The sequence below is a fragment of the Xenopus tropicalis genome, chromosome 2 (assembly GCF_000004195.4).
Source record: "Xenopus tropicalis strain Nigerian chromosome 2, UCB_Xtro_10.0, whole genome shotgun sequence".
NCBI classification, from domain to species: Eukaryota; Metazoa; Chordata; class Amphibia; order Anura; family Pipidae; genus Xenopus; species Xenopus tropicalis.
Genome location: NC_030678.2, coordinates 157,052,719 through 157,078,559, shown reverse-complemented (window position 1 = coordinate 157,078,559; position 25,841 = coordinate 157,052,719). Strand labels below are relative to the sequence as shown.

Sequence of the window (25,841 nt, the reverse complement as noted above, 5' to 3'; positions counted from 1 at the left end):
TTTCTCTATGGGAAAAAGAGATGGAAGGAGAGAGAAAAGAGACTTGGATAATAAAGAGGTTGAGTGAGTAGAGGAGGATTCATTTTAGAAAGTGGGCCTACGGTCCAAGGTTTTCTGGTGGGCCCCTGGCATCTCAGTCCAACACTGTAACTAGCCACCATTTTACAGTAATTGTGAATTTGGACATGGTACATTTTTCAAACCCGTCCCTCTATCACAGTGTCAGTGTGGTATTATCCAGAAGGACCTGTGCAGGGAGATGTTGGGGGAAGTGTTTATGGAGACTTCTGAAGGTGGAGAAAAATAAATTGGGCATGACTGAGGGAATAACAGATAAGTAAGAGAAAAGAGATTTTGACAGACAATGAGAAGATAGATGGCAAGAACAAGTGGAAGACCAGGAAAGAGAATTAGATATGGTTAAAATATCTTGTTGCGTCCTTGTACCTCAGTGGAACCCTAGTATTAAATTAAAAAAAAACACATATATCGTCTTATAAGTCAGATTATACACAAAGCTCTCTAGGCTAGCAACTCATTGGTTCTGTGGGGCCCAACAATTCTTCAAGATCTAGTCACAACAGCAGAAGAAGGAGAGTGGAGCCCCTGAGCACCCCTGAGAACAAGAATACTGATAAGGAAAAACAATGCAAGCACAGGCAACCTTAAAAATGTCTTTGTGTATTTTTTTGAATTAGGGTTTTGGTATTCGGCCATATCTTTTGTGGTGGCTTCGGTATTTGCCTGAATCCAAAAATAATGGATAAGGTGCATCCCTACAGTAAACTGATCTTTCTTCTTTAATCAACAGAAAAAACATACACATTTACTAACAGTGTACAGAAATTATTTTTTGGATTTTGGAGCATTTTTATACTGTTTTAATATATTAGACATCTAGGCAGTGCAGCATCACTATGAATTGCAAACCTGGGGCCATTTTTCTAAACGTTCCTTAGTTCTCTGCTAGGAAACTACATCGTAGGTTAAAAGAACTAAGAGAAGTGTAGTGCTATGAAATGTATCAGCCAGTTAGAAAATCCACATATAACTAAGCCCTGGGTATGGAGATGTTTATGTGATGCTGAAAATGTAGTGATTTAGTGATCAGAATATTCCATGCCAATGAAATGAATTATACAAATGTCCTGCTGGTGCGACCGGGGGAACCAGGACAATGTTTCTGTGATCCAGCCAAGCAATGGTTTGATTGCTTTTGTCAGTGTCGGACTGGCCCATCAGGATACCAGGAAAACTCCCGGTGGGCCCAGGTGCCTGTGGGCTTTTCTGCTCTGGACCATTTGGCCTCTTTCATGGTCATTCCCTATTTCTGAATGGGAACAAAGAGGAGAAATAGATGGAAGAATAGATGCTAGCATGTAAATAAAAGAGACTAGGAGAATAAAGAGATTGGGTGAGGAAAGGAGGAAAAATAGTTTGGAAAGTGGGCCTAGGGTTTTCTGGTGGGCCCCTGGGGTCCCAGTCCAACACTGTTATTAGAGAAGCTAATGGAATCTGAATAAAGTTTAGATACTATAAAAAAAAATTAGTTTGATGCAGAATATATGTTATAAACAAGTAACTTTGAAGAGAGGGTCAGTCAATGTGATAGACTTCGGCAGTGGTTTATCAACATTCAGATTTGAATCTTATCCACAAGTCATATTGTTTGTGCAAAGTCTCCCAAGATTATGTTTTTACTAAGCAAAGTCCTAGCCAAAATGTATGCGGTTATTCAATTCAAGTTTTTCCATTTTTTTTTTTAAATCTATTGAAAATGGTGGGTAGAATAGGTATAGGAACCTATTTCATGGTTTAAAGGGTAAGGAAAGGCTAAGTCACTTGGGGGTGCCAAAATGTTAGGCACTCCCAAGTGACTTAGATCGCTTACCTTGTACCCCGGGTTGGTGCCCCTGTTAGGAGAAAACAGCACCAGCCCGGGGTACCTGTAGGAAGCGCTTCCTCCTTCCATTCTCTTCTGCTGTCGGAATCCATCGGCCGGCGCATGCGCAGTAGAGTGAAAAGCCGACTTTAATGTTTAAGTTCGGCTTTTCACTCTACTGCGCATGCGCGCGTAAGCGAAAAAGAAGGAGGAAGCGCTCGCTGCTACCCCGGGCTGGTGCTGTTCCCTCCGTACAGGGGCACCAGCCCGGGGTAAGAGGTAGGCGATCTAAGTCACTTGGGGGTGCCTAACATTTTGGCACCCCCAAGTGACTTAGCCTTTCCTTCTCCTTTAATTTAATTGCATTTTTTATATTCAGGTTTTTTAATAAATAAGCAAACGTTCGAGTTTGGTAAAATTTTGAGTTTATTCAAATAAAACATATGATAGGGTGCCAGGAAAGGCCGTTACATCATCATAATTAACTTTATATATTATATACCCGATAACCCTGTTTTAATTAATGGCACATTTGTCCTGACATTTATTAAGTAAAATAGTTGATACAGAAGCTCCATATACTTTTCCACAACGATTTGTCAAAAGTTTCAACTTGAGCTTGTAAAGACAATCATTTAATGGCCAGCAGGAAACGGTTCTGTGTCCTTGATGTCCCTCTGCTATTTCCTGCTGATATGTTATTTTCCAATATCTACTTTTATTGAGAAATAAAGTACAATTTGGTTCCTTAGCCTACTTTTCTGGTTTATTTTCCTTTGTGGCCATTGTGGGTAGGGATAAGTCATGGATGTTATTGAAAGGAGGTGTGACCTGGTTTCAGTAAGGTAAATAGGGAAATAAACAGCAGAACATCCCAATTGATGAAAAAAGGGTTAACTCGTTAATCTTAACTGATGCGATGATTAAAAGGGACGTAATGAGTCAGTTGTACTGTACTGAGCAAAGATAGGCATTCACTGACAGATAGATCAGATGATATGAGGATCCATGGTAACGGGTCATTTAGGTGATTTGTCATGATTATGAGCTGTAATTCAGACGATGAGCACAAAGCACTCACGTAGGAACCATAAAGCTATGATGACGGCTGGTTTTGTGCATGACCAGTCAAACAACCAATCCTATCAAAAAGGGCATCTGTAATCCTCTGGCATTTGTGTGTATGGTTACAGTTAATATTTTGAATGTTTTTCCATTATTTTAGCGTTAATTGTGTCTTCAACCTCATATATAAAGAGGAACTCTATATAAATGGGAAAGATAATCAGATTAAATAATGTGCTTCCATAGTAGAACTGAAGAAGATGGAGAAAGTGTAAAATGCAACCACTCTTCCAGGGCACCTCTCTGCACTATAGAGATAAACCTTATCTGCGCTCCAAGGGTTAGAATTATTATGTAGTACTTAGGGTCTACAATAGGACTGTCGAGAAAAAAAAAAAAGGGAAAGAAGGGAAAAACACACTCTTATAGGTGATAACTTCAATTACCCTACATTGGTTACTAATTTGGGGTGATTACAAGTAGCTGCCCTCCTCCAAACTAATCCCTTAGTGCACCAAAAATTATCCCAAAGGAGTTAGCGCTCATAAACCACCACTTGAGTAAAAAATCAGTTTAAATTTATTAAAACAGAGAAGAATCAGTGTATTACAGCATATACAGTACAACATCAAATATGGCGACATCACTTCTCTGCACTATATAACAAAACCTATAACTTTTATATGACAAGTAAAGTGCAATAAAACGTTAATCTCCATGAACGCTAGGTTCCATTAGAGAAATACCCATAATTCAACCCTTCCGCACCAAGACCAGTTGACATGCATTGTTCTTTAACTGGAACAACCATTAATATAAATTTCCAAGTTGATTGGGTTTATGTTGATTAGTGATGAGCGAATCTGTTCCGTTTCGCTTCGCCGAAAAATTTGCGAATCTTTCAAAAGATCCGCGAAACGGCGAAAAAATTGCGAAACGGCAAAAATGTCGTGCGACAAAAAAAATTGTCGCCCGCGACTATTCTTTTGTCACGCGGCTATTGTTTCGTCGCGCGGCTATTGTTTTGTCGCCCGCGACTATTATTTTGTCGCGCAGCTATTATTTCGTCGCCCACGGCTATTATTTCATCGCACGGCTATTATTTCGTCGCACAGCTATTCTTTTGATGCCCGCGACTATTCTTTTTTGACGCCGGCGACAATTTTTGGACGTGCAGCGAATTTTTCTGCAGCAAATTTTTTCATCCGTTCCGCGAAACAATCCGCCAATGGCGAAACGCAAAAATTCGCCGCGAATCCATGCCTGGCGAAACATTTCGCCCATCACTAATGTTGATTAATACTTGTATATATTATATAAGGAATAATGTATCCCATGTTGTAAAATATAAGGATATTACAAGTCTCCGAGAAGTTCTATGACCACGTAAAGATACTAAATGCTGAGTGCTTTTATACAGGTAATGGAACTTTAAGGTCACTTACAATTATATATATATATAATTATATTTTACACACAGGGATAGGGTTGCCACCTCTGCCGGCTTTCTTAGCCGGGCAGGGGGCGGGAAGACATCACGGGAAGAGGTGGGGCCGTGACATTGTGGGGTGGAGATGAGGCGGGGGGGGGGCTGTGATGTTAAGGGGGCGGGTCCAATCACCGTGTCAATGTTACTGGCATTGTTATAAAACCTGTTCTAAAACTTGTTACATTTATATACTCATTATTCCCCTTCCATGCATTTGAGTATGTCAGAGTATTGCTACAAAACATAATATGCTAGAAGAGTCAGTAACACTTTTATAGAAGCTAGGGACACCCTGTGACATAATTATTATCATTATTTATTTATTTCTCATTATCTCCCTTACACCAAAGCAAAACTAAAATCTCAAAAGAGAAACACGGGACTTTGATGCATATAGAGTTTTGTCATCAAAATTCAAGTATTCATCTCCCTCGGTTGCTTTGATGTGAAAATATAAAAGAGAAGGATCTCGTAGGGATTTAACAAACTTGGATACTGTCCCACTGTTGTTCCCCACAGCCACCCCCATTCCTCTGGGTCAGTATAAAGGGTCATTGTAGCGCTGCACGTGGGACGTGTGAATATAAATCTAAAGCAAATCTAAATGTAAGTCTCCTGAAATGATGGTGGTTTTGAAATAATGGAAATTAACACAAGTTGTGTTTTTGATTTTTAGGTTAAATTATTACAGGTGACACTTTGCAACAAAGTTTTTACTATTTTAGTGTTTTTTTACTATTCACTCTTTTTATCCATGGTTTCTTAAGACTTGTTTATCTTTATAACTCAGCAAACTCTGGCCCTTTACATATCTATCCAATTGGAAAGTAATGTTTGTGTGAGATGAGAAAGAAATATCTATAGATTCTTTCAAGGGTTTAAATACCATAGGGGTCATTGACAATGCCCCCGCAGTGTGCAAAGGCCACAATGTCCTGTTTTATTTAATTTTTTTTGCACTTTGCCCACTGCATGGGGCATTTTGCGGAGAACAGAAACCTGCAGACTAATTATTGAATCAAAAGTAGCGGCCAGGCACGTAGGCAACCTTCCATCCCCCATGTGCCCCTACCTTGTGTGTCAGGATGCGCAGCCTGCATTTAGGCCCTGTTCTTACTGTCCTTTGGGCAGGTGGTACGGACAGGGCTGCATTGGATTTTTTATCTTGTCGAGGGGGGCACAAGTGCTCCTTAGATGATTATGTGCTCTTGCGCCCCTTAGTACTCTTGCATTCCCTCCAACAGGGTGGTAAATAATGATCAATCATGACCAAAAGAAAGAAAATTGAAAAATCCTTAGATGTATATTTTTATTTATATTAAGCTACTACTATAATACAATATAAATAAATATACAGTACAGTTAATATTAAGTGTTTAGTGACAAGAAGAGGAAGGCCCCTGTATGTCTATCAAGGGTTACATTCATCCAGGTCATGGTATGTCTAGTAGAAGTCAATCTAGAGCAAGTGGACTTGCAGAGGCCCCTGTAGAGCTTGTTAGGGTTCCTGACTGCAGACTGTAAGTGTAGGGACCTGTGGGAGCTCTCCTGCCAGGACAAAGGCGTATACGGGAACAAGAAGGACACAACCACAATGGAAGTTCAAACTTGTTCAGTTTATTGTTACGTGATCATAACTTTTATAAACTTTGGTGTATACGCAATTACATAGGGGTGTGTTGTAACAAATAAGAAAAAGACTATTGTTATTTCAAAGATGGCCTTCAAGGATGGCCTGTGCCGGACAGGAATGTAACTAATAAGATACATAATATGTATTTTGCGATGTGCAAGCCATGCAAGGACACTATTTGGGAAAAAAAATCTATTGTGAGATGTTCAAGCCTTGCTGTTTGCAGTTACAAAATGGAGATGTATTTCTAAAATGGAGTATGATATGCTAAGTATATGAATATATGGATAAATGATTATATCAATATGAGAATATAAGATATGCCAAACCTCACAGAGCTTACAATCTAATATGACTAATTGATGGTGATATTGTGGTCTATGGCCTAGCCTTTTTGCGTAGACTATGGCTGTACAGCTAGAGGCCCATTGGACAAATATGGCCCCAATCTACACATCCCCATAAACTATAAATCACACATGGGTTGAATGGAAAACAACGTAGTGGTCTGTACTTGCAACTGCAGGAAATATGTTTGGCACAGTCACCCCAATTTTCCATTTTTTTTCCTCATTGCTTATCGGGGGTAGCACATCAGGTTTATGGAAGGCAGTCTAATTAAAAGTAAAATGCTGAATACAAATGCAGATGCCACGGGTAGGTGGATTTCTTCTTCAGTTATTGGCCCCGAAACAGAAAAATAAATTGATTAATAAACATGCCAAGCTGACATTAGTAAGTTATTGTAGAATGATAGTTTGCAGATGCAGCGGTGCCCTTGCGCTCCTCTGAAATATTAAGCTGATAGGCTTTGTAATGTAATTATATATCGCGCACACTTGTCAGCAATGGGAAACGGCTTCTGGATGCCTTTTTATTATACCTGAGGTCAAAGCAGAACATTAGTTTGATGTGTTTTGATGAGTAATATTTTGCTATTTCCAAGCAATGTTTAGCTTTTCATTTGCAAAGGACACTTATTGACTGCACAAGGCTACGAAAATTACACATTTAATACCTGAAACATCATCAATCCTTAAATGACTCGGAAAGTTAGAATCCTAATTTCATTTCGTACGCCGCTGAATAATGGAAATAGACAGCTTCTACTGGAGTCCTCAAGTGATCTCTTTAAGGAATGACTTAAAGAATGGCTTTAGATGGAAATGTATTAATGTGATTTGGGTGGTTTTGCCCACCATGCCTAGTGATATATTGTCAACAAAGATGTTCTAGGACTTTGGAATTAATCTTCTTTAGAGCAGCAATTCTCAAGTCCAGGGCTGAATGTATCTATATGCACCCAAGAGCCCATGCCCAGGGCAGCAGCATTAGGAGGCAGCCTATAAACAAACCTGCAGTTGGACACTTGTGGCTAAATCCAGTGGTGAAGCTGAAGAGGGTACCCTCTATTCTGTGTTCGGCATATTGGCAAGTAGGGGGGGACAGTGGTAGGTCAGGTGCCTAGGATAGCACTGGACTGAAATCAGAGCTGGGCCAACGACAGAGTGCGCCCAAGGCAGGCTCCCAGCATCATCCTCCTCCACTCAGCAAACTCCTACTGCTCAGCAACTCCATCTTCATCCTCCACCCTTTGCTCGGCAACTCTTTTTCAGCCTCTCAACCGTCCCCCACAAACTTTCCTCACTAACTCTTCCACTACCTCTGTACGCATTCAACAACTCGCACAACCGAAGTTAGAGGCAACAGAGGTACACAATTAGGCTTTTCACACCTTCCCAACTGCTGCGCCCTAGGCATGTGCTTTTTCTGCCTACCCCTAGTTCTGGCCGTGACCAAAACACTTCTGCCCAAGGAATGACTTGTCTGTGAGAGATACAGTAACATCTTCTCCCGATGAGTGAGGTCCCCATAGGCTTCTTTGTAATGGATATACTTAACCAATTTTAAAAATTCTTGTTGGCGTGCCTCATTGGATAGAATAGTTGTCGTTACCTCTGAGCTCACAAACTATTCTTAATATTAGAAAACTCTTGTTCTGCATGACTGAGAGACCGATGTTGGGAGATATCTTGAACTTTGAAAAACCTACCCCTTTGGATCCTTATATATCCTCTTTTCTCATGTTACATCAGTTGAGCCTTCTACTTAATCCTGTAGATGTTTTTGTAAAGTCACAATGGCAAACAGGGCACAGGAAACCACAGTGGTTAAACACTCACCAAGTAGAACAATTGGTCCAGGTACACCAGACTCAGACCCTCAGCTTGGGGAGCGGACAATCCAGCTAGAAAAATATGGGGGTATCTCGGCACTCTGGTGTTTTATTGTAAATACATTAATAAGCTCAACACCTCTGATCCTAAGCATTTTGTGCCTTACAGGGCACTCATGGGCTCATGACTAAGTGCCCTGTGAGACATGAAACGCGTAGGGCCATTAGAGATGTTGAACTTTTTAATATATGCCCGGATGCCCCTATGTTTTTCTAGCTGGATGTTTTTCCTAGCACAACATTTAATATATATATATATATACAGTATATATAAACCCATAACTAAAAAATCACAAAGGGTAAAGTACTATGAAAGTTTCTGATGCTGGAAACCATAGCAAGCCTCTGATATGGTGCCAGCACCTGCGGGAAGGCTGCCCACAGAGTAAAGGTAATTGAAAAGCAAAGCAAATGTAAAATACGCCCACGGGATTGCTTGAGATGAACAATGGCATATCTGGTTAGTTTCAGATTCCTGCCGTGCCTACCCTGTCCAAGGTCATAAAGTAATGACATTAAGGAAAGAGTTTTGTCGCATAAAGGAGGTGAAGCAACATTATCTGGGCAGACAGAACCTCTAAAACTCTATAATTCAGTGGCTGATTTCTTAAAAAATGGGGTTGGTCAAAACTGTGACTTTGCACAAAATAATCAATCTGTCATCAATGCGCTATTTTATTCTACAAACCTACTGTTCTGATGCTGACCACAGATGAAGTATGCAATGAAATGTAACAAAGGTAACTTCCTATTACAATTTTAATAGCCCCAGAATGAATACTTACCCAATAGATATTATGTTAAGTGGCCTATTAAAGAATATCGCCAAACTGGAATATATATATCAGTAAATATTGTACTTTTACATCCTTTCCCTTGAGCCGCCATTTAGTGATGGGCTGGGTGCTCCCTCAGAGATCAGCTGACAGGAAATAATGCAGCTCTGACTGTAACAGGAAGTAGTGTGGGAGCAAAAAACAGAACTCTGCCCATTCATTGGCTGATGGGGCCTAGCATGTATGTGTGCCCTTGGCTTGTTTGTGTGCACTGTGAATCCTATGATCCCAGGGGGCGGCCCTTAAGTCTTAAAATAGCAATTTTCTATTTAGGATTACCCAATAGCACATACTACTAAAAAGTATATTTTTATGAAAATGCTTTGTTTAGATCAGTGCTGTCCAACTGGCGGCCCCCCTCTGTGTGGCCCCCCACCTGTCTAAGCTTTAAATGGTATCAGTACTGGCCCCCTGCATGGTTAACACCTCAGATTCAGGCTGTAAACCCCCTGTATTGTTTATACATGTAATCCCCTGTATTGTTCACACCTTTTAATCTCTGCATTGTTCACCCCCTGCAGTGTTCACACCTCAGGCTCAGGCTGTAATCACCCCCATTGTTCAACTGTTCACACCTCAGACTGTAGGAGCAGTAGAAACCCAAAAATAAACCCTGCACACTATAAAAAGAACATATACTGAGGTGGTACTGCAATTAAAACGTTTTTTTAATATATAGGTATTGTGCAGACTGTAGGAGAAGTGCCAGCATTGTGTCACTGCAGACTGCCTGTGTGTTCCATACTTTGCCTGCCCTATGCTGCCTGTGTGTGCCATACACACAGGCAGGGTAGGGAAGGCAGAGTATGGCACACAGGCAGCATAGGGCAGACAGAGTATGGCACACACAGGCAGGGTAGGGAAGGCAGAGTATGGCACACACAGGTAGGGTGGGGCAGGCAGAGTGCGGCTCACACAGGCAGGGTAGGGAAAGCAGAGTATGGCACACACAGGCAGGGAAGGGAAGGCAGAGTATGGCACACACAGGCAGCATAGGGCAGACAGAGTATGGCACACACAGGCAGGGTAGGGAAGGCAGAGTATGGCACACACAGGCAGGGTAGGGAAGGCAGAGTATGGCACACACAGGCAGGGTAGGGAAGGCAGAGTATGGCACACACAGGCAGGGTAGGGAAGGCAGAGTATGGCACACACAGGCAGGGTGGGGCAGGCAGAGTATGGCAGGTTTTTGCTGTACTACCACCAGTAATATGGCTATGGTCATGTACTAACATGGGTGTGGTTTCAAGTGGGTGTGGTTTTAAAAAGGGGAGTGGTCAAAACTAGCTTCCATTATCGGCCCTCCACCACGGAGGCCGGAAAAATTCCGGCCCTCGGTGCCACAGAAGTTGGTCAGCACTGGTTTAGATGAAGCAGATGTGCTTGTTTATGTAATATATTTTTTTATAAAGACCTAAATTGTTTGGGGGGTATAGTTTTTCTTTAATATCTGCAATATAAAAAGGGAGAAGTCCAGTTTTTGGTTATAGCCTATAGAGCTTGCAGAAACAACTGCATGATGGTGCTGTGGTAAGTAGTGATGAGCCAATCTGTCCCGTTTCGTTTCGCTGAAAAATTCGCGAATCTTTCAAAAGATTCGTGAAAATGTCGCGCATCAAAAAAACTGTCGCCCGTGGCTATTTTTTGACACGCGGCTAATTGTTCCGTGGCAAATTTTTTCATCCGTTGTTGCAAATTTGAAAATTAGTTAGTAGGTTCCACAATAGCCAGGAATGGTTAAATATTCTCTTTTAAGCAATGAGTAATATTACGATATAAAGAATAATGTACCCCCTTCAGTATAATCAGCACCGGATTTCAAATCCGGGCGCCCCTAGGCTGCCCCCTGTTCCCCCTGCACATGCGCGAACAAACCACCTCCCGCCGCGCCGACGTAAGCGCGCATGCGTGGACATTTAAACTTTCATACGGAGCACTGGGGAGAAGTCCCAGTGCTCCGTATGGGAGCAAAATGTCAGAATTTTTGTGCGGCGGGGCGGCATGCCGCCCCTAAGTTTCTGCCGCCCTAGGCCCAGGCCTTTGTGGCCTCGCCACAAATCCGGGCCTGAGTATAATATAAGGATACTCACCAAGAGGTTCCATGATGAAATCATTTCACCACAGATCCATAGCTACAGAATAACTACAAAATCACAATCTGTTCACAAAGAATTTACCACAAGGGAAATCACTAAGAGAAAGACCTTTATACTGAGGCAAAGGTTATTAGCACAGATGCCCAGTCACTAACTGAGCCACCTGTTCCTGCATGATGAAAGTATTGGCGCTGCTAGCAGAGCTAATGAGGACCATTCACATGTACTCGTAGATGTCTTTTCTACATGTCCAGTTTCCTTGATGGCGTTTTGGGTAACCGTTTTGTAGCTCTCTATCTCTGAAGCCTTGTTATTGTCATTTAGACAATCATATGATATATTAGTCAGTGAATTTAATGGAATGCCTTAATGAATTTGGACAATAATTGGTTTATTCGCCTGCTGATACTGCATCAGTTGGATTATTTGAAACTCTGTTAGCATGTGATATTGGCAGTGACATTAGAACTTTCCAGTTGTAATTGGTAAGACTGTGAAAGATCAATCTTTCCAACATACTGTTTAATGGAGAGGCTGCTTTTTGTCTTTGCAAAGGTCATGCATTTGTCTTTGGCTCTCTGTGTTTTACAAGCTGCAGTCTCAGAGGGTTTCTCCTATGCTGCCCAACTTCATTTGTTGCTTGCTTTGAAATTAGTCATACAAGTCACAGGTTTGCACCGGGTTATTAACCTGTAGAAATGAAGTATTAGGAAAGGGTTTAGCCATTCAGCATAAAGTAAAATATGGAAATATCCCCCCTTTTAATCCCCCAAACTCATTCAGTCTGGTTTATTCAAAAAGATGCATAAACACTATCTGCACTTCTGTAGTACATCCCTTATCTGGAAACCCATTATTTAAAAACCCATTATCCATAAAGCTCCGAATAACGGGAAGGCCATCTTCTATAGACTCCATTATTAACAAATAATTCTAATTTTTAAAAATGATATTCTTTTTCTCTGTAAAAATAAAACAGTACCTTGTACTTGATGGTAACTAAGCTGCCTGAATTCATATTGGTGGCAAAACAGTCCTATTGGGTTTATTTCATGTTTAAATGATTTTTAAGCTAAGTGTCGAGATCAAAATCATGGAAAGACCCCTTATCCAGAAAACCCAAAGTCCTGAGCATTTTGGAGAATACCAAGATGGTCTGTCTCTGACTCCTGTCCAACCCCTTGGGCTAGAATAATAACTTAACTGTACCCTTACCTTGTTCCATGTTAAAATGGTGGATTCTGGGATTTAAAGTCCCTCTGCTTTCCAGGGAATCTTTGCACCATCTACCATGGCTGCTGGAACTTTTCAGCAATAGCTGCAGCACCTTAGCTGTAACAGACAAGAAAGAGAATAGTAAACTGTGGTCTCTGAAGATTTAAATAAGCCAAATACTGCAGTAACTGTCAGGTCCCCAAATGGGTCAACTTACCGGCTGCCATCAGCACACCTCTCCCCTCCTAGAATCATCCTTTGCACAGCAGCTCAGAAAGGCAGAAACAACAAAAAATGACAGGAAAAAAAAAGAAAGAAAATATCAGAAAAAAATGAAAGGAGAAATTGGAATATACAGAAAGGGACAGCACATACATGTAGAGAACATGGCCTAAGGGGAATGGATTAAGGAAAGGTGGCACATATACAGGCAGAAGTGGGAAACATGAAAGAATAAAAAGAAGAAGAGAGAAAAAGGAAAATAGGAGGAAAGCCGGAGAGAAGATACGGAAATAGAAGGCAAATAATAGGAAAGCACTGAGCAACAAAACAGAATGTGAGTGGGGATTTTTTTGAATATTTTTGTACATCTATAAATGATATAGTTATTATTGGTGGCCCTAGAGCAGCAGGGTGGTTAAACTACACTTAGTTATAATCTGACAGAACTGCGCTGTGATCATGCACACGGGGGATCAGTCAGTATATGGGCTCAGGGTGCCAGTATCCACCGTCTCTCACTGTGTGCCTCGGGGTGCCAGTACCCACTAATTATTATTATATTTACTGTGCTTGGGGCAGTACCCACCTATGGGGTTATGTAATAAAAAGCACTAAGTTTGCCCAGGAGCAGTAACCCATAGCAACCCATCAGCAGGCAGCATTTACTGGTCACCTTTTTAAAAACAAACTTCTTATTGTTTTCTATGGGTTACTGCTCCTGGGCAAACTTAGTGCCTTTTATTACATATGGGGGTTACTGTATAAAATGTGTGCGGTGCCTAATATCTATTACTGTACAATATATTTGGGTGCCAGTACTCACTGCCTTTCATTGTGCATGATGCGTTTGGGTTTCCAGTACCAACTGCCTCTACTGTATAATGTTTACAAATTCTAATATGTAGTGCTGCACACCTGCAAAATCAATTCAATATGGTGGGTGCTCGCTGTAGAGGTCCCCTGTGAGATCCAAAACATAAGAGAGGAGTAGGACACATCCAAATGATATAAAAATTACAAACTTTATTTTATATATCAAAAAACCCAACGTGTTCCGACCCCCAGGCCCGGATTTGTGGAGAGGCCACAAAGGCCCGGGCCTAGGGCGGCAGAAATGTAGGGGCGGCAGAAATGTAGGGGTGGCATGCCGCCCCGCCACAATGGAATTTTTAAAGTTTTTTTCAATACGGAGCAGTGGGAACTTCTCCCCACTGCTCCCTATGGGGCTTTAAATGTGTGCGCATACGCACTCGCGGGCACGCAGGGGGGGCGGGGTAGGGAGGCGGTCTTCGCCAGGGGCACATATAAAAGCAGGCTGCCGGCATACACTAGCACTCTGTCTGTCTGTCTGTGTAGGACAGGGGTCCCTAACCTTTCTTACTCGTGAGCCACAGTCAAATGTAAAAAGACTTGGAGAGCAACACAAGCACCAAAAAAGTTTGTGGATCTTCATGGGTTTATCCAAGGGGTTGGTGAGCAACATGTTGCCCCCGAGCCACTGGTTGGGGATCACTGGTCTAGGAGAACATACTGCATGTCTATAGTGGGTCGAGAAGCATAGATACTGTAGTATATTGTAGCCTTATGTGGCACTATTAGCTTGCCCTATGTGCCCATCAAAAGCCAACAGGAATGAATATAAACCCTTTAAGAAAATGCCATCCAAGTTTATAATTTCCAGCTCTTAGTGTGTGGCCAACTTTAGCCTCCCCAAACAAAAAAAATTACCCTCAGCCCGACCATTCTACATGTAATGCTACAAACTAGGAGTGGGCTTGAATCTGAGAAGCTTTAGTTAATCACCGCCTTAAACAACTCATTCCTGACATGGCTGAGCTAATCACCGCTAACCATGCAGGGGTAATGAGAAAGGTTGATGGGTAATCTAACACCCAGAATGTCACCTCTGTTCACATTTCATAGAATGCTTGTACATTTTAAGAATTGTGAGTAACACCGTATATAGCACTCAGTATGTAGTACGTCTGTCACTATGCAGCTGTGGAACCAGTCAAGTATAGTCCTTTCCTCTTTGAGTGACAAACAGAAGGATATACAATACAAGTATGGGATCCCTTATCCGGAAAACCGTTACCCCGAAAGCTCCGAATTACAGAAAGACCATCTCCTATAGACTCCATTATAAGCATATCATTCTACTTTTTAAAAATGATTTCCTTTTTCTCTCTAATAATAAAACAGTACCTGTACTTGATAACAACTAAGATATAATTACCCCTTATTGGGGGCAGAACAATCCTATTGGGTTTATTTAATGGTTAAATGATTCCCTTTTCTCTGTAATAATAAAACAGTACCTGTACTTGATCCCAACTAAGATATAATTACCCCTTATTGGGGGCAGAACAATCCTATTGGGTTTATTTAATGGTTAAATGATTCCCTTTTCTCTGTAATAATAAAACAGTACCTGTACTTGATCCCAACTAAGATATAATTACCCCTTATTGGGGGCAGAACAGCCCTATTGGGTTTATTTAATGGTTAAATGATTCCCTTTTCTCTGTAATAATAAAACAGTACCTGTACTTGATCCCAACTAAGCTATAATTACCCCTTATTGGGGGCAGAACAATCCTATTGGGTTTATTTAATGTTTAAAGTATTCCCTTTTCTCTGTAATAATAAAACCGTACCTGTACTTGATCCCAACTAAGATATAATTACCCCTTATTGGGGGGTTTATTCAATATTAAAATTATTGTTAGCAGACTTAAGTTAATGAGATCCAAATTACGGAAAGATCCCTGGTCCCGAGCATTCTGGATAACAGGTCCCATACCTGTATTTAACTTGCTTTTTCAGTTTTGGTCAGTGCTAATGTGTATTATACGGACACTATTATTGCAGTCATTGTATGCACATTACTATTATTAGTCCATTGTAGTTTCAAATAAGCCTTAATGAATGAGCTTAGGTTAAAAGGGGAGGGGTATGTTTCCCTTTAATAGATCCCATTTCATATATGGTTTTGCTTTCAAACAGCGTTCAAACCCAGAGACTTGGTAGAAGAACTTTGCGACTGAGGAGCGTTTGCTCACAAGAGGGGGCAGATGCCCTTAGCCTCTGAGGGGTGGAAGCAAGTGAACAAACATGACAAGCCCTCAATCCATTAGGCTTGGAAACAGCTGCTCCTTCTAATTATAGGCAGTGACTAACGAACTCTCACAGACGCACAGGCATTTTTATAAACAGCGGGTCTGTTTTATGGTGGACAATAAACAATAAAACAGCCGTCAAAGAATAATGTGTCAGAGCGCAAAGGGGCCTTTATTATGTTAGAGAAAATAATTGTTGTCGCTCCTTATCTTTCTAAGAATGCATTTATTTCTCCTCCGACTGGTGCAAACCGTTGGCTACACAGAATCATTTCTGTTTATCGTTGCTTTGGGCTACTGCGCACTATCTGTTTCCCTTTCTGGGCAAAGTCACAAAACTGGAGGAGAAACATAGCGACCAATCAAAATATTGGTTTCATTGCTTTTGCTGTAGTTGATATATTGTAGCTATCTGCTAGTTGGATGCTATATGTGAAAGCTCCGAAGAAGAATGACTCTACATTTGTGTATTGCTCCCCCTGCTTTTGTTTTTCTTAACTTTTTAAACTCCTTCAGAAGTGGTGGTTAACAGGTTGACCCATAATAATTAACCAGTTAACTGATCTTTAATGAACATCTTTGAGAGCCAATATTAAGAGGTCCATCATTGTGAATGACTAGACAGGAATATAGACTAATAACCCCACAGTTATTAACCTAACTGCCATTCTCCAAGAGGGTCATACTTTGAATTAGGGAGCATTCTATAGTATTAGCATTCTTATGACTGCATACCACCCAACATTTGAAAGATGAAATAAAGGACAGGTTAAACCATGCCCAGTTCTGATCATGCACTCCCTTAATTTGGCCCAACCTTGTCCAATTTTATGAAGCCCCATTTCTTTTTTGGGTTCGTAATGCCAGACTGTCTTATAAAAACCAGGATCATTGGGAGATATACCATTGGGTGGTCCCCAGAAGCTAATGATAACTACTGTTCAGTCTGTAAATGTATCTATGTTTTGCATAAAATTGTTTATGTAAGGACATACCAACTGAATGTAGGTGGGTTTATATTTTATCTTTTTGCAGAAGGAGAATACAAGAATTGACCACTATTATCAGTAGGTTATGGTTGAATATTGACTCGTGAATGATGATTAGGGATAAGCAAATCTGTTCCATTCACTTCGCTGAAAAATTTGCAGAACTGCTAAAAAATTTGCGAAATGCATTAACGGCAATAGGCTTCTTTTTTTCCCATGTGCGACATTTTTAATGTGTAACTTTTTTCTTACTCCAACTGCATTAAAGTCAATAGGTGTTTGTAATAAATTACTTACCGGCGCGGCGGGGACACCTGCCGTCCTCGTCTCGTGCCGGCAGCCTCCTAGTGCGCACCACACGCTCGCTTCCACCTTTTATAGGCGCCTTCGCGCCGTCGTAATGATGTCAGTGCGCTTTGGCGCGAAAGTTTGAATATTTAAAGGGACATTTGATACTTTTTCGTTGCCCGTGATAGGATTGATTCCTGGTGCCTTTTCTGAGCTTTGTGCGTTTAGTTCCTGTATCCTGCTTGTGCTTTCCTGTGGTTTTGACCCGGCCTGTTCCCGACTATTCTGCTATCCGTTTCCTGACCCCGGCTTGTAGGTTGATTTTTGCCTCATCCTGCTGTTTGACTATTCGGTTTGACCCTTGCCTGTCTGACGATCCTTGATTTCTGCCTGCCTCGACCCAGCCTGCCTGACTACGAACTTGCCTAATCCTATTGTACCGTGATCTTCGGCCTAACTGACTTTAACTACAGTCGTGCCCCTTTGCTTGCCAGAACTCCTCACCTTGTTCCTCTCGTTAAGTCCAGGTGGCATCTGAGTAGCTGAGGGCTCCTCCCGAAGCCAAAGGCGGTCACAATACTGGTGAAGCCGAGCCGAGACCAGGGAACTTGGTATCAGTTCTGGTTTAGGGTGCCGACCGTGACAGTGTTTTTTTCTTATGCCAAATGCATTAAAGTGAAGGGGTGTTTTTTCTCACTTCAAATGCATAAAAGTCAATGGTAGTGATGAGTGAATTTTTTCGCCAGGCATAGATTCGTAGCGAATTTCCACATTTCGCCATTGGCGAATTGTTTCGCAAAACTTCTGTGAAAATTTGCTGCTGAAAATTTTGTCGCATGTCAAAAAAAGTCGCAGTTGCGTCAAAATGGGCACGGGCACGGCCACGGCAAAAAAGACACGGACGACAATAAAATTGCACATCAACTGCATTTCACTGATTTTTCACCATTTCACGAGTTTAATGGCAAAGCGAAACGTGACAGATTCGCTCATCACTAGTCAATGGGCTTTTTTTGCAGTGACTTTTTTTATCTTGGCAACATTTTCCTTGCCGACATTGTTGTCTCTGTGTCTTTTGTGTTGCAAATCTCTGCCTGCCAAAAATATTCACTTATCACTTCTGATGATCTGTACTTCAGAATTTGGCATTTTGAAGCGAAAACACAGACATTTACCCAAAAGAATTTACCCATAGAGTAGAACCAACCGTGAAAATTGTTGAGTGTCAGTTGCCCTGGGAAAACAGATGTGCCCTACTCAATAGGCAAATAACACCACGGCAGCATTGGTTTGTTACTTTTTACCCAAATCAGAGATCTCCAGCAAATGAACCAAAACAGTAGAGCAATTTACTCATCTCTAGAGGTTCAGTGGTACTGAGGAGTAGTGCAAGTTACTGGTCAATGATAATGGGCAACACAATAGGTCCTTCATCTGCTGGACTGATTATCTGTTTGACTTTATAATAGAAAGGTGGAAATACAGTATAACAAAGTGTTAGGTAAAAGCTCTTCACGATGCAAACTATCAATGGTTAAAATATTTTCTGAAGAAAAAGCAGAGGGTCGAAAATGTCTGACGGCTAGCGGACTCCCTGCTCAAGCACCGTGCACCACTAATGTATAACTGTAAAACACTGTTGATGCTCCTGGCTTAATGTACCAGTCATTAGAATTGCTTCTTTGAAATGATTAAACTGAAATGAAATATCATTTATATTTAAAACCTTCTGGGTACCACCGGGCAGAGCAGTTATCCGAACAAACGGAGAACTCGTAGAGTTAGAGTGAAATTGGAAAGCAAGGGAAGGTAGGCAAGAGGGAGAGGTTGGGGCGGTCAGGGCACGGGGAAGAAAATATATAAAAAATTCAGCAGCTGCGAGAATAGAAATTGATTGTGGGTTATATGTGCACAGGCTAAATGTGGGTCTGCAGGCTCCCTTCCAAATTGTGAATTCAAAGCAACAAGCTTGGTGAGTGTTTAGCCCCTTGGCAACTGACACAAGTCTGATTTAAGATCAAGTAGCATTTGGTATTAAATGCAGACACTGAGGCAGCTGGCTGTGAATGTCCAATGCTAAGGTGGCATGAAATAAAAGAAGTTAATGTAGGACAGACTGAAGTTTTACCCAGCATGTCCTGTGCCGTTCCCACAAGAAATGGCAGATAGGGATTCCTCTTATATTCATATGGACTAATGATTGCTGGCTGGAGAAATACTCCATTTACTAGATACAGATGATTTTGTCTGCAAAAGGAAAAATACCATTCTGCCAGGGAAACCAATCACCTCTGATGGTGCAAATAATAAAACATGAAGTGTACAATTATATCTGTTCATTGGCCTCTGTGCATTGATAGTGCAAGCTCCCAATATCAATGTATTAAACATTTTCAGTGCTTTAAAAGTTAGTTGTAAATGTAATTGCTATTGAAAGCAGCATTTGCTGAACTCCTGGTTGTTACTTTTTAAACAATGTTGCAAATGTCTGTCTCCTCCAGCGAGACAGGTCTGTCAGTCTGCTGCCTTGTGTTACACTGTTTCAAGAGTCAGGGCTCTCAGGGCAGAGAACAGAAAAGGACAGACTGATGCTGCTTCTAATAGCACTTATATATACAAATAACTCAAAAACCATTACAAATTTGTAATGAATGTATATTGCAAATGAGTTTTGCTTTCTTTTATTAAGCAAAAAATTATATTCTGGGTTGACTTGACCTTTAAAACCAAGTTTTAGTTACATAAAAAACATGTTTACTGCCAAGCAGAGCTTCCTGCAGGCTACCAGTCCTTATAGAGGCTATCAAATAGCCAGAGTCGGACTGGGACACCGGGAAAAAACCCGGTGGGCCTTGGCCCTAGTGGGCCCTAGTGGACCCCGGTGGCCCAGACTGGACCCTTGCTGGCACTCACCCGGCAGACCATTCCTCCCCTGATGAATTAAACGTATGTGTGCTCAGGGGAGGACGTTGGGTGGGGGACCCTGCAGGGGGGGTTAGGGGGGCTCTGCGGGGGCTAAGGGAGGCTCAGCAGGGGCTGCGGGGGGACACGTCCGGCAGGGGCCCTGCACCCCCTAGTCCAACCCTGCAAATAGCCAATCACAACCCAAATCTGGCACTCCCAAAAACATAGTTGATCTTAAACTTTTATTTATATTGAGGGTCCATGAAATATTGGATTATGTTTCAAGAAGCTGCTAATGGTGACCACCCCCTTTATATATTTCACTCTTCATTAAGTAAAAAGATACAAGGGGACTGGGTGGAAAGAAGATTTGACAGCTCTTTGAATCTCCGTCTCATGTCCCATCATTTACAAGAGGGAAGGGCAGCAGGGGAACATGAGTTAAACCTATTTTGCAGTTTCCTAGTGGGCTTCCGTCTTCCCAAACCAACCCCAGTTACCCATGGCTCCTGTGTTGCCGATATACTTCTGAGTAGGGCTGACAGAGCAGGGCTGACAGTGCCGGGCAATTTCTGCGTACAGTGGTAGATAAGGATAAATATAACCGCGGTTATTATCGCCACATACAGTCCATTTCCATGCCAACTACTAAAAACACCTTAAATTGTCTTAAGTACTGGAATAATTGCTTATGGTACATTGAGAAAATGAACAGTGATTATAGGCCTGACTAGATTTGCATGCAAAAATTACACTTAATCTAGCAGTAAATGAGGACGTTTTAGGCATGCAATTATTTCTCTGCGGAGCAATCCAGCCACATTTTTTTTACAATTGCATTCCGCCACTTATTTCTATTTTTAACAAGAACTATAATATTAAGTACTCTTAGGAGGCGCACCTTAAAGTAATTTAATTTTCAAACACGGTCATGTTCCTAAACATTAGTGGAACGCGCAATTAAGCCACATTACTGTTCCGTAGCTTCGCAGCAAAGCTTCATGCTCTTCCGCCATTTCCGCTTTTTAGTCAGGCTCATCTACATTGATTACAGAAGCCATTTGTGCAGATTAAGAAATAGGACGAGGACACGGCTTATTAATTGTGAGTTAAAATTGCTTTTGTTGTATATGTTGTGTTTTTGTACAACTAGAAAAGGTGCCAAAGAGCATGGTATAAAGATAAAATTCACTCAAATGCTTTTTTATTGTGGATTCGCTTCCCTGGCTCTACAAATGCTTAGTAGGATAAACCCTGCACTTTACTCATGGGCCCCAATGAGGGTAAAATTGGTCTGATCAGGATCTGCCTTGTAGGGTTGCCATCTTTCTAATAATCTTTCACGAGCCGGTGGGGGCGGGGCAGTGGCATGAAGGGGCGGGATTATGACAGGAAGGGGGTGAGGCTATGATGCGCCATGGCCAGAGGGAAGAATGTAGAGTGATCGGGAAGAAAAAATGTAAGTTTGGGGTGAATTGGAGGCAGGCCAGGGGTTTATCTTAAGGGCAGCTACATTGGCAGTAAATTTGTAATACCAGCCCCAGCCTGGCTAGGTTTGTAAAATACTGGCCAAGTGCTAACCCTACTGCCTTGAAACCCATTGGGTGAGCTTAAGTGTGAGGATATTCCTTGAAAATTGAAATTTTAGGTGAGAAACTGGGTTACCTTCTCAGAATTCCTTCTTCTCTGCATGCGAAGGAGTAATGAGTGTCCTTACTAGAAATAGTTTACTTATTGGAGAGAAAGCCACCCAAAAGCCAACATTTTGTTTGAGTATAATAGAAGCAATAATGGCAGAGTGAGTAGGAACTACAGCCCATTTCATTTCCGGGTCTGCCAATGTCTAATACATATGCCAAGATGGGGCTCTGTTGGACTCGATTATTTGTTTGGGAAATCTTATTGCAAAAAAAATGTGTCCAAAATACCATTATACCCATATGCACATTGATGGCCGGACAGTAAGGCCAAAGCCAACCCAACTGCCCAGCCTTATTAGCGCATGTGCAGGCCAACTTCAGTTGGCACAGACTCTATGGGGCTGATTTACTTACCCACGAACGGGTCGAATGGAGTCCGATTGCGTTTTTTTCGTAATGATCGGTATTTTGCGATTTTTTCGTATGTTTTGCGATTTTTTCGGATTCTTTACGAATTTTTCGTTACCAATACGATTTTTGCGTAAAAACGCGAGTTTTCCTATCCATTACGAAAGTTGCGTAAAAAGTTGCGCATTTTGCGTAGCGTTAAAACTTACGCGAAAAGTTGCGCATTTTTCGTAGCGTTAAGTTTTAACGCTACGAAAAATGCGCAACTTTTCGCGTAAGTTTTAACGCTACGAAAAATGCGCAACTTTTTACGCAACTTTCGTAATGGATACGAAAAACTCGCGTTTTTACGCAAAAATCGTATTGGTAACGAAAAATTCGTACAGAATCCGAAAAAATCGCAAAACATACGAAAAAGTCGCAAAATGTTCGTTTTCAAGTCGGAACTTTTCCAATTCGGGTCGGATTCGTGGGTTAGTAAATCAGCCCCTATACGTCTCTCATATTATGCATTGTGTGACCAGAATGCAACTAAACAAATACATCTTCAGGGATTGTATATAAGACCTGGGGCAGATATTGCTGGTGGTAAATAGGAATATCACACTATTCATTATCAGTGCATTCATGGAGTGTGCGATCCTTTTGCAAAGTTTTTTTTTAAAACTATTGTGAAAGCAGTACTATATCATACCATCCAACATTTGACAATAGAACAAGGGATAAAAAGATCTACTGTGCATAGCACACCGAAATTGTTTGACCATGCCCACACCCCTACTTACCACACCCATTTTACACACCCTAGAATGCCAGTATAATTACTACAGAAATGCATAACTAGTAAATTAACCCCAGATGTGCCAATATAATCACTAAATAAAATGTATCAACCCCAAATGTGCCAGTGTAATCACTAAATAAAATTAAGAAATTGAATATTAATACCAAACATAAAATGGATAACAAGCATCTTAACCCCAGACATGCCAGTATAATCACTAAATAAAATGGATAATGGGCATAAAAACCCCAGATGTGCAAGTATAATCACTAAATTAAATGGCTAATGAGCATATTAACACCAGACATGCCTGTATAATTACTGCAAAATGGATAAATCAGCATATTAACCCCAGATATGCCATTAATACTGCTGCAAAAAGGGGCAATGAGCACTCAATTCCAGACATGCCAGTAAGGTCAGTGCAGAAATGGATTGAAAACATTCCCTCACCTACACTTTCACAAGCAGAATTTTTTATTTATTTTTGTGGGCCCCTAGTAACTTTTATTATTGTAAAAATATATTGAGTAAACCTAGTTTTTATAACAAATATATGGGCATATCTATGAAAAATATTCACAACTATGTTCCTTTGCTATAAAAACTTTATATTTGTTTTCTGAATGGTACTGTTAGCTAATACTTGGTTTCTGCACTCATAAAGGAGTGGGGTTGTGTTTACATGTTGGGGGGAGCAGGGTAAATAACTAAGTGGCCACAGTGAAACAGAATAAATGTCAACTTTGTTGGCTATGTATATGAGCAGCAGCTAAATGTCAACAATGCTATAAGGTGGAGAAGGAAGGCAAAGGTGGCCGCTACGGATGGATTAAGTGATGGTTTGTGTGACTCTTTGTTTATATGTCTTACAGCAGATGGTCCGAGAACAATATACAACTCCATCACAAGGAACAACCGTCGAGAGGCCGGAGAACCAGTATGTCTACAATATTGGCATTTATGGATGGAGAAAACGTTGCCTCTACCTATTTGTCCTTCTTCTCCTCATCATCTTAGTTGTGAATTTTGCTCTGACCATTTGGATTCTCAAAGTAATGTGGTTCTCGCCAGTAAGTGATTTTCCCTAACTACCATGTTATATGCATTGTGGCTAAACAGATTGTTTTATTTTTAGTAGTTCTGTGTTAATCTTCAATTCACCTTACTGTGCCTCATTGGGTTACTGAAGCTTGAATTTAGATTTCAGCTACATTGTAGTGCTTTTTTGGAAATTTTACGCAACTTCAGAAAGCCGAAGCGATGTGTAGGTCTTTCCACCGGCGAATCCTGTTGTTGCCAGTGGAAAGGCATTTTGGAGCAGTTAGTTGTCTGCGGTAGCAGAGATCTATCGTGGGCAACTAACTCGCTCCGTTGGGCATCAGCCTTACAGGGTTTGTTCTCCTTTGAGTTAACATTTAGTATGATGTAGATAGTAATATTCTGAGGCAATTTGCAATTGGTCTTCGTTTTTTATTATTTGTGTTTTTTTTAGTTATTTCACTTCTTGTTCAGCAACTCTGCAGTTTGGAGTTTCAGCGGCTATATGGTTGCTACAGTTCAAATTGCCTTAGCAACCAGGGAGCAGTTTGAATGAGAGCATGGTAAATGAATAGAAAAACAAGTTATAAAGAGTAACAATAACAATAAAACTGTAGCCTCACAGAGCAATAGTTTTTTTGGGTGCTGGGGTCAGTGACCCCCATTTGAAAGCTGGAAAGTGTCAGAGGAAGAAAACTATAAGAAACAAGTAATAAAGACCAATTGAAAAGCTGCTTAGAATAGGCAATTCTATAACACACTAAGGGGCTGATTTACTAATCCACGAATCCGAATCCCGAATGGGAAAAAAACGGATTGGAAACGAACATTTTGCGACTTTTTTGTATTTTTTGCGATTTTTTCGTCACCGTCGCGACTTTATCGTAGCCATTACAACTTGCGTGAATTGTCGCAACTTTTTCGTAGCCGTTACGACCTGCGCGAATTGTCACGACTTTTTCGTATTGAGCGCTAGTAAATGGCAGGCAAACCTTTCCGATTTTTTCGCGTCGGCTACGAAAAAGTCGCGGCAATTCACGCAAGTCGTAACGGCTACGAAAAAGTTGCGACAATTTACGAAAAAATCGCAAAATACCGATCATTACAAAAAAAGTGCATTCGAACGCTTTCGATCCGTTTGTGGATTAGTAAATCGGCCCCTAAATGTTAACGTAAAGGTGAACTACCACGTTTAGGAGAGTTTTCGGAGGTCAGCTGCTATATTTTCCCATAAAAGTCAGCAGCAGTCCAGCTTCCCGTGCTTATTTGTGACTATGGCCTATACGTTTGGCTTCTTGTAGCCCTAAATATAGCAATTTGGACAAAGTGCCCCCTCCAGGATATCAGTTACTGCGTTACTTTCACTATTATGTTGATATCCCTTCAAATGTCGTTTATGTGTTCAGAGTAAGTTTGGGGAAAACACAACATATTTTTCATGTATTATGTGCATTTTTGGGCTTTATGATCATTTAAGAAACTCTAAAAATCTGCAAAAAGAAAAGTAATTTGATGCCTTTATACACATTTAATTCAATTCCTCAAGTGCTATAGGGCTGCTAAGTGCGAATGTTAATTTCCCGTATTACTACTTCATTTACTTCTGTTTCGGAAATGAAATTTCTCGTATTCGCCGCGCAAGTTCCTTTATTGTTTTTTTAATCCTTTTATCTCTGCTTCTCTTCTCCCACGGCTACGCAATTAATCACGTTGCGCGAGGTTCTTCTCTCTGTTTATGAAGCCCTTCTAGCAAGTTATACAGAAGTAATGTTGTAATTAATCATTTTCCAATTGATGTTAATTATTTCAGATATCAGCCTGGTAATGTGCCGTGGTGCAATTTACATTTATTGGAGTTTCTGCTTGGGTGTGTCTTGTAATTGTTAATTTTGTTTGTTTAATGGCCAAAGAACTTGTTAAAGACAGAAAATGATTTTGCATCAGTAAAGAAAATAAAGGATACTTGGTTTGAAAAAAGGGACCTTTTTGGGCAG

The 25,841-nt window shown here is 41.0% G+C and overlaps 1 protein-coding gene across 5 annotated transcripts in view; it reads left to right on the top strand.

The window, feature by feature from the left end:
• The window catches only part of sgcg (sarcoglycan gamma), a 110,448-nt gene that overhangs the window by 45,650 nt on the left and 38,957 nt on the right, over positions 1-25,841 (top strand). For 3 of the 5 annotated variants that reach the window (XM_031896161.1, XM_012957334.3, NM_001079440.1), the window contains 1 exon segment: positions 23,682-23,879. In XM_031896161.1, the coding sequence (XP_031752021.1) occupies positions 23,682-23,879 (198 nt within the window). 5 annotated transcript variants of the gene reach the window in all.